Below are 10,000 nucleotides of genomic sequence, written 5' to 3'. Positions count from 1 at the left end.
CATTAAACATCGTCCTGGCTTCTTAAGAGCCATATTATTTTTATTTGTGTGTTTACTGTAAATATGTTTTTCCTCATATATGTAAGAAATGCAATTTTTCTGTGCACCCCTAAAAATAACCTTTTTGTTAAACCCAGAAGATTGCATTTTGATTGGGAATATTCGAGTTATGTCACATGAAATGTCCTGAAAGCTGGCCTTTAAAAGTATATTTTAGAAGCTTTTCATAAAATTTAAGATGGTAAATTAAGGAGAACATAAAAATAACCTATTTATTCTAACAGGAGATTGCATTTTGGTTTGGAATATTTCACTTATGTCACGTTAATTGTCATGAAAGCTGCCCTTTAGAAGTAAAATTTAGAAGCTTCTCCGAAAATCTAAGAATGTAAATTAAGAACATAAAGATAACCTACATATTCAACCAAGGAGATTGCATTTTGGTTTGGAATATTGGAGTTTGTCACATAAAATGTCATGAAAGTTGCCCTTTGAAAGTACATTTTAGAGTCTTTTCGTAAAATCTATGATGGTAATTAAAGAAGAACATAAAAATATTCTATGTATTCAACACAGGAGATTGCATTTTGGTTTGGAATTTTGGAGTTTGTCACATAAAATGTCATGAAAGTTGCCATTAAAAGTACATTTTAGAGGCTTTTCGTAAAATCTACGATGGTAATTAAAGAAGAACATAAAAATAATCTATGTATTCAACAAAGGAGATTGCATTTTGATTTTGAATATCAGAGTTTTGTCACGTAAAATGTCATGGAAGCTGCCCTTTAAAAGTACGTTTTAGAGGCTTTTTATAAAATCTAAGATGGTAATTAAATATGAAAATAATCTATGTATTCAACACAGGAGATTGCATTTTGGTTTGGAATATTTGACTTGTCACATAAAATGTCATGGAAGCTGCCCTTTAAAAGTACGTTTTAGAGGCTTTTCATAAAATCTAAGATGGTAAATAAACAAGAACACAAAAATAATCTATGTATCAACACAGAAGATCGCATTTTGGTTTGGAATATCAGAGTTTTGTCACGTAAAATGTCATGGAAACTGCCCCTAAAAGTACGTTTTAGAGGCTTTTCATAAAATCTACGATGGTGATAAAAGAAGAACATAAAAATAATCTGTGTATTCAACACAGGAGATTGCATTTTGGTTTGGAATATTGGAGTTTTGTCACATAAAATGTCATGAAAGCTGCCCTTTAAAAGTACATTTTAGAGGCTTTTCATAAAATCTAAGATGGTAATTAAAGATAAAAATAATCTATGTATTCAACACAGGAGATTGCATTTTGGTTTGGAATATTGGAGTTTTGTCCCGTAAAATGTCATGGAAGCTGCCCTTTAAAAGTACATTTTAGAAGCTTTTTGTAAAATCTACGATGGTAATTAAAGAAGAACATAAAAATAATCTGTGTATTTGACACAGGAGATCGCATTTTGTTTTGGAATATTGGAGTTTGTCACATAAAATGTCATGAAAGCTGCCCTTTAAAAAGTATGTTTTAAATAAATAAATGATAAATGGGTAGTACTTGTATAGCGCTTTTCTACCTTCAAGTACTAATTTTTAGAGGCTTTTCATAAAATCTAAAATGGTAATTAAAGAAGAACATAAAAATAATCTATGTATTCAACACAGGAGATCGCATTTTGGTTTGCAATATTGGAGTTTGTCACATAAAATGTCATGAAAGCTGCCTTTTAAAAGTACATTTTAGAAGCTTTTCGTAAAATCTAAGATGGTAATTAAAGAAGAACATAAAAAAAATCTGTGTATTTGACACAGAAGATTGCATTTTGGTTTGGAATATCAGAGTTTTGTCACGTAAAATGTCATGAAAGCTGACCTTAAAGTATATCTAAGAAGCTTTTTATCAAATCTAAGATGGTAAATACAGCAGAACATAAAAATAACATACTTATGCAACCCGGGAAAGTGCAATTTAGCGTGGAATATTTGAGTTATGTCACGTAAAAACTGCCCTTTAGAAATATATTTTAGAGGCTTTTGTTAAACTCTAAGCTGGTAAATATAGCAGAATATTAAAAAGTAATGTTTTCATGTTGCTGATTAAAAGCAGCTGTCAGAGGGATCATAGTTAAGTTATTATTGATCATGAATAAAGTTGTAAGTTATAATAGCACCAGCTGCAAAAACAATCATTCTAGTTCACTCTGATTTACGTGATGAAAATACACAGTATATATCTTTTTTTTTTTTTTGGAATGTTTTTCAACTCAATCTCTTTTTTCCCCCCACAGGGCCAAATGCGGAGGAACCAATCCAGTGAGTATTTTGACCTCCCTGTATTTTCGTCCTCCTGACTGCGCGCGTCCCCCTCAAGTGCCTTTTACTTAGCAGCGGTTGTTTTTCAAAGACGCGGCCTCAGAAAGGCGGGCCAAAAGCAACACGTCCCGAGGAAAAAGCAAATAGCTGTTCTTTCCCGTGAATGCGAGCCTCAGAAGACGTCCGCCCTCCCCGCCGCGCGCGGGCAGATTAATTGCTTAATTGGCCGCACGTATTTCTGACATGTCAGAAATTATCCTTTCGCCGCCGCGTGCTGGCACGGCCGACGCGCGCCTCGCCGGCTTTTATACCTCGCCGGGTGCCCCTCGTGCGGTTATCTGTCTTGTTCCTCCAGGTCCTGCTGGAAAAACATCGTCTATCAATCCCCAATGTGTTATTTTACCCCTCTGAAGAAGGTTGTGTGTTTATTAGCTCTTTTATCTTCCTTATAGAACTGTCATGTGGACAATTCTTTTACGATCACTCTTAGCTAATGAATTAGATTCATATTATCTTCAAATTAGCATCCTTAAAGGGTAACATTATCACAATTTCAAAAGGGTTAAAAACAATAAAAATCAGTTCCCAGTGGCTTGTTGTATTTTTTGAAGTTTTTTTCAAAATATTACCGGTTTCGGAATATCCCTAAATAAAGCTTTAAAGTACCTGATTTTCGCTACCTGCGAAGACACTGGTCATTTCCCTGTGACATCACATAGCGACGCCAATACGAACAACGTGGCGGTTACCACAGCAATATATAGCGACATTAGCTCGGATTCAGACTCGGATATCAGCGGGTTAAGCGATTCAACAGATTACGCATGTATTGAAACCGATGGTTGGAGTATGGAAGCAGATAGCGAAAACGAAATTGAAGAAAAACTGAAGCTATTGAGCGAATACCTATTGATGCTATTCAACCATGTTTGCCTTAGCATTGCCGGTAAAATGTGCAGACCACTGATCGGACGTTTCGCATCTTGTGACACTGGATCAACTTAAATATGTCGATTGGTAAGTGTTTGTTTGGCATTAAATGTGGGAGGAAGGAAACACTGGATATAAATATAGTTTTAAATGTACATACAGCTAGCCTAAATAGCATGTTAGCATCGATTAGCTGGCAGTCATGCCGCGACCAAATATGTCTGATTAGCACATAGGTCAACAACATCAACAAAACTCACCTTTGTGATTTCTTTGACTTTATCGTTGGAAATGCATCTGCAGGTTATCCATACATATCTGTGCCATGTCTGCCTCAGCATCGCCGGTAAATAGTCTGTTAGCATCGATTACCATGCCGTGCTAATCGATGCACATCCTACGTAAATCAACTTGAATCCGTCCCTAATCGTGTCGTTACACCCTCCGACAACACACCGACGAGGCATGATGTCTCCAAGGTACGGAAAACAGTCGAAAAAATGGAAAATAACAGAGCTGATTTGACTCGATGTGTATAATGTGTTTGACAAAATGGCCGATTGACTACCTAGGTGATGTCACGTTCCGAGAGCAATAAATAGAAAGGCGTTTATTTCGCCAAAATTCACCCATTTAGAGTTCGGAAATCGGTTAAAAAAATATATGGTCTTTTTTCTGCAACATCAAGGTATATATTGACACTTACATAGGTTTGGTGATAATGTTCCCCTTTAAGCTAGTGCATTTTTGGGAAAAGTGGAGCCTTACTCTACTTATGTCAGGGAAGTTTAGAGTCAATTTATTTGTTGGCATAAAAATGTGCAAAATTACCGAAAGGTATGTTGAGTGAATGAGCTCTGAGTGCTGCTGAAGTGATAACCAAGTCGGCAAAATGTGCAACCCAGGTACACTTACATGGTACCGTTGGATTTTTCGTGAATCGGTGAGACCGGTGGGAAAAACTTTCAGCAACAACTGGGGTGTAACGGTCACAAAAATTTCGGTTTAGAGGTCACGGTTCGGTTCATTTTCGGTACAGTAAGAAAACAACGAAATATAAATTTTTTGGTTATTTATTTACCAAATTTGTAAACAATGGCTTTATCCTTTTAACATTGGGAACACTATAATAATTCTGCCCACGTTAATCCACATTAAACTGCCTCAAGTTGTTGCTTTGATGAAATAAAATGACAAAACCTTTCTTCTACATATAAAAAGTGCAACATTAAACAGTTTCAAGTCAACTCATCATGCTTAATTTATTACAGCATTTGGGAAGCCAGTAGTTGACTTTTAATACACACACACACACACACACAGCAAAATAAGCTAACGTAACGCTAAAAGCTAATTAGCCTTCACCTCAACCCAGAACTATGAGCGAGCTGAGCTGCAGTTTAAGTTTCTAGAGCACGGGTTGGGAACCTTTTTGGCTGAGAGAGCCAAGAATCCAAATATTTTAAAATATATTTCCGCAAGGTGTTGAAGCTATTTCAACACCTTGAAATTTGTAAATGAAAACTACAGCAAAGATGCACGTTACAATCAAACACCTGGTACGTAATAAGTGCAATACTGTACTTACAGTATTAACACTTTTTAGGACACATCAAAATACAAAACAACACACTATAAACTATACTCTACTGCCATCTAACGTTATGTCATGTTATCAAATAAAACTTAAGTGTGATAATAAAACAAGAAAAACTGGACAGCAAGTGATCATAATCAGCTCATTTTTTAAATGTTGCAGTTGTGCTCACAGCCCGGTGGGCAGATCTGGCCACCCACGTCATTTTATGTGGCCTGGAAAGGCTGAAAGTTTTAAAGCATTTTGTATTTAAATGCTTTAATATTGCTTTTGCTTTAACGCTTTAGGATTGGATAGGTCTTTATTGTCATTGCACAAGTACAACAAAACTTTGTTTTCAGCACAAACCTGTTCAAGATTAGACAAACAAACAGTGTACAGGGTTACAGAACAAGAACGCTGATGGGTCGCCATAAGGCGCCGCGTAAAGAGAGAGAGAATTATATTTATATAGCGCTTTTTCTCTAGTGACTCAAAGCGCTTTACATAGTGAAACCCAATATCTAATTTTTTTTTTTACATGTAAACCAGTGTGGGTGGCACTGGGAGCAGGTGGGTAAAGTGTCTTGCCCAAGGACACAACGGCAGTGACTAGGATGGCGGAAGCAAGAATCGAACTTGCAACCCTCAAGTTGCTGGCACGGCCGCTCTACCAACCGAGCTATACCGCCCTATAAAAGAGCTATACCGAGCTATAAAAGACTGGAAAAAAGTAAACGCTGGGGAAGGATGAGTAAAAAAATACAATCTAGACTGGGCTCCTAAGGGGGCCCAGTCTGGAGTGGTAAAAAAAACCTCCATAGCAAAGCCCATATACATATTACAACATACATCTCGAGATATCTAGCAACAGAGGGAAGGGAGTTCTGGGTCATTATGGTAGGCCGCAGCTCTCAGGTGCTGACCATCCATTCATCACCCCTATGGGATTTGCGTCGAGGGCGTTGGGTTGAGGTGTGTATGTGTGGCGTATATTTTTGTGGATGTGTGTGTGTGTAAGCCCGTAGTGTGTCTCTGCTCCGCGGCCTTGATGTATTGTGTAATCGCTAGTCCAAAGTCAACAACAACAGGTGTGTGTCCATGAGAGACAAGAAGGGAGTTTGTTGTGTCTTCGCCGCACCGTCCTTCCGGAGACTCTCGAAGCCAGGGAAACAATCGAAGTTAGAAGGTTTTGTATGCGGGTGAAAATAAAATTTGCTTTGCACTCTAAATTGTCTATGACTGGTCCTCAAAACTGCGGGGTAGACAGTCCGATGTAGTCCACAGTTCTTCCCGCATCCTCCAATCATTTGTGGCAGCTTTGGGGTACTTTGAAGACTGCCAGCAACATCCAATTTGTCGACAAACCACAGCAACGCTTACTCCAATCAGCAGATGTCCTGTTGTCATGATTCTGATTAGATGGATATCGTCCCGTCCTCGACTGAAAAGGGTCGCCAGGCACGCGGGCGTCCTTCTTCTCCCAAGAGTCCGTCGTGTGTCCAGCAACAACTGCTTCGCCACAACAGCAGGTTCCCCCAAACCAAAGATCTTGTCAATTTTGTTGAGGCCAGTTAAATAGTTCCAATGTTTAGATTTGGAGAGCAGTGCAAAAAGAGGCAACAAGAAAGTTAAGACAAGACAAAGAAGCAAGCAGGAGAGACAAGGGAGAAGAAAGGGGAGCGTCCACCCTCGATGAGTGCCAGAGAGAAAAGTTAGATTAATAATAATCTTTAATATTATCTGATCATGCATATCACAATATCTTGATACACTTCATGTCATATGATGTCCTTACCAACACGCTGCCCTAATCCGCACTGTAACAAACCCATTTTTAATCTGGCTCCAATCCAGATTGCAGCCTTTTTGGCAGCCTCATAAAAAAAGATGATAAACGTCCAATTTGTTCCAAATTTGAGTCAATCTTTCCCATAGTGGAGGCGAGGCTCAGATGCTAAAGGGGTCGTCGAGAACCTGAAGGGCTACTGGTACGAATCCAGTGTGTGCCATCCTAATCACTGCCATTGTGTCCTTGGGCAAGACATTTCACCCACTTGGCTCCAGGTGTCCCTCACGCTCGTGTTTGAATGTTTGTGGCAGGACTCCCCTGAAACAGATATTCTGAATATTCAAGTGACTTTCCTGTATAAATAAAAGTTTTTAAAAAGAGGAGGTCAACATAATCTGTTCAAGGGTCAAAATATCAAATGTACAAGTCATTTGAAAGCTATTGTAATGCTTAAACTGCTAATATAATGTAGAAATAATATTGTGAATGAATGAGAAATAGATAAGGAAAAGAGGGAGGATTTAGGATTGTATACATATATAAGCTCCAGCACCCCCTGTGACCCCGAAAGGGACAAGCAGTAGAAAATGGACAGATAGATATATAATGTATGTGTATTTGTTTATATGTGTGTGTGTGTATACATGTATATATATGTATATATATGTTATCAGTTTGTGATATATGTGTATATAGATATATATATATATATATATATATATATATATATATATATATATATATATATATATATATATATATATATATATATAAATATATATATACATATATATATAAATATATATATATGTGTGTGTGTGTTTATATGTGTGTGTATATATGTATTTGGATATATATGTATATATATACAGTATATATGTACGGTATATATGTGTAAATATATATGTGTGTGTGTGTTTATATCTATGTATGTATATATTTGAGTGTATATATATGTATACATATGTCTGTATATATATATATATGTATTAATATATATATGTGTATATATGTAGTGTATATACACGTGTATATAAGTATATATATGTGTATGTGTACATACTGAATGTGTGTATATATATGTATGTATTTATATATATGTGTATATATGTAATGTATATACACGTGTATATAACTATATATATATGTGTATGTATACATACTGAATGTGTGTATATATGTGTATATAAGTATATATGTATGTATGTATATATACATATGAGTATATATACATATACACATAAATATGTATATATTTGTGTGTGTATATATATATGTGTATGTATATGGTGTGTATATATATATATATATATATATATGTGTATATATATATATACATATATGTATGTGTATATATATATATGTTTATATTTATGTGTTTATGTATGTATGTGTTTGTGTGTGTGTGTGTGTATATGTATGTGTGTATATATATATATATATATATATATATATGTGTATATATATATATATATATATATATATATATATATATATATATATATATATATGGGACGGCGTGGCGCAGTGGCAGAGTGGCCGTGCGCAACCCGGGGGTCCTTGGTTCAATCCCCACCTAGTACCAACCTCGTCACGTCCGTTGTGTCCTGAGCAAGACACTTCACCCTTGCTCCTGATGGGTGCTGGTTAGCGCCTTGCATGGCAACTCCCTCCATCAGTGTGTGAATGTGTGTGTGAATGGGTAAATGTGGAAGTAGTGTCAAAGCGCTTTGAGTACCTTGAAGGTAGAAAAGCGCTATACGAGTACAACCCTTTTATCATTTATATATATATAGAGGCTCTTTTTTTTGTTTTAAATCGATTGTTAAAAATTATTACTCGATTCATAATCGGGATAAATAAGAATCCCTATAGATTTTAGGCCATCCCTAGTTGAATTAGATAAACTCTGCTTCTTCCTACTCCTTTTTGGACATGTTGAATTGAGCAAAAGTAACTGTGTGATGTTTCTTTTTATGACAAGTGAAGCACATCCCCCAAAAATTATCCATGTTAATAAAACCACGTAATTCGGAATCATGATTGACCAATGCGAAGGTGTTTGACATTGCAGTTAATGTTCTTCAGGTGCAAAAGTAAGTCAATGACTGTAGAATGAAATGCATGTCTTAAAAAAACTTTGTTGGAGGTCGGAGCTTACTGTTTTCTTTTCCTCGTTTGGCACAATTTCATCCAAAAAGTATCAGTGGTGTTCAGTTCTTTGTTGGTAAAGGTGTGTGTCTAAGGCAGGCACTGATGTATGCTGTGCATGCGCTCAGGGTTCACAGGAGTGTCCGCATTAGGCTCCAAGGCTCAGGGTGCTGGTGAGTATCTGTTCACTCCTGGCTGTAACCCCCAGACCCCGGTCCTGTCCCAACCCCTCTACCCCATGGAAGTCTCCTACGCGGCTGCTAACAGCACTGACACTTTGAAACGTGCGCTGGCGTGTTTGCTTCTCCTCTTCACTTCTGCAGCAACTTAAAACAGGGGTACGGCATACAAAAATCAACCCTTTTCTATTTATTGTACACATCTAATCCCAGCACCCCCTGTTCTAAAGTGCATGGTGCACAAAGCTTGACGAAATTCTTTGAAAGAGACTTTTATTTTTGTACTTTTTATGGCATTTTCCCCCCACCCCAAACCTGAGTTTGCATTTCTGGGTCAAGTTGTGATGAACTTCAAACGTTCCTATTGACAATCACGCTGGTGTACCAGCTGGTGAAAATATACTTGGTTTTTTTTTTTTAATGTTTATTTTTTTCTGTCACCACTCCACCAGCTTCCTTTTAAAAATCAGTTTTTTTCCCTCTCCCCACCGCAGGTGATGAGCTAGCCAAACCCAGAGTGCCACCTTCATACGAGTGAGTTCACTTTTCTAGCGCTTTGTAGCGCCGTTGTTTTCTTTCTGCTGCCAATGTAATCAATCAAACTGTCTTGTGTGCGCCGCAGATTGTCCAACAACGACCTCCTGTCCCTTGATCCGCTCGGTCCCTTCCTGGCAGCAAGCTCGGCCAACGCCGCGTCCACAACCGCAGGTAATCAAATCTGTCTGTCATCTGTCCGCATGACACAAGGATAATATGAACCACAAGAATATCAGCAGTAGACAATCAATCAATCAATCAATGTTTACTTATATAGACCTAAATCACTAGTGTTTCAAAGGGCTGCACAAACCACAACACAAACCACTACGACATCCTCGGTAGGCCCACATAAGGGCAAGGAAAACTCACACCCAGTGGGACGTCGGTGACAATGATGACTATGAGAACCTTGGAGAGGACGAAAGCAATGGACGTCGACCGATTATTGTCGCCGATATTTGGCATTTTGACCTTTTTTTTGTGTCTTCTTTTTATTTATTTTTTTCAGCTACAACAGAACTTTAT

At 37.4% G+C, this 10,000-nt stretch overlaps 1 protein-coding gene across 10 annotated transcripts in view; it reads left to right on the top strand.

Annotated features, from left to right (window-relative positions):
- The window catches only part of fcho2 (FCH and mu domain containing endocytic adaptor 2), a 180,751-nt gene that overhangs the window by 115,969 nt on the left and 54,782 nt on the right, over positions 1-10,000 (top strand). For 6 of the 10 annotated variants that reach the window (XM_061908075.1, XM_061908077.1, XM_061908078.1 and 3 more), the window contains exons 15-18: positions 2,283-2,307; positions 8,885-8,929; positions 9,430-9,469; positions 9,558-9,643. In XM_061908075.1, the coding sequence (XP_061764059.1) occupies positions 2,283-2,307; positions 8,885-8,929; positions 9,430-9,469; positions 9,558-9,643 (196 nt within the window). The remainder of the gene's footprint in view (positions 1-2,282; positions 2,308-8,884; positions 8,930-9,429; positions 9,470-9,557; positions 9,644-10,000) is intronic. The other 4 variants (XM_061908076.1, XM_061908085.1, XM_061908081.1 and 1 more) reach the window with 2 other exon arrangements.

The sequence above is a fragment of the Nerophis ophidion genome, linkage group LG08 (assembly GCF_033978795.1).
Source record: "Nerophis ophidion isolate RoL-2023_Sa linkage group LG08, RoL_Noph_v1.0, whole genome shotgun sequence".
Lineage (NCBI taxonomy): Eukaryota > Metazoa > Chordata > Actinopteri > Syngnathiformes > Syngnathidae > Nerophis > Nerophis ophidion.
The sequence above is the reverse complement of the archived record's forward strand: the minus strand, read 5'-3'. Positions and strand labels throughout refer to the sequence as shown.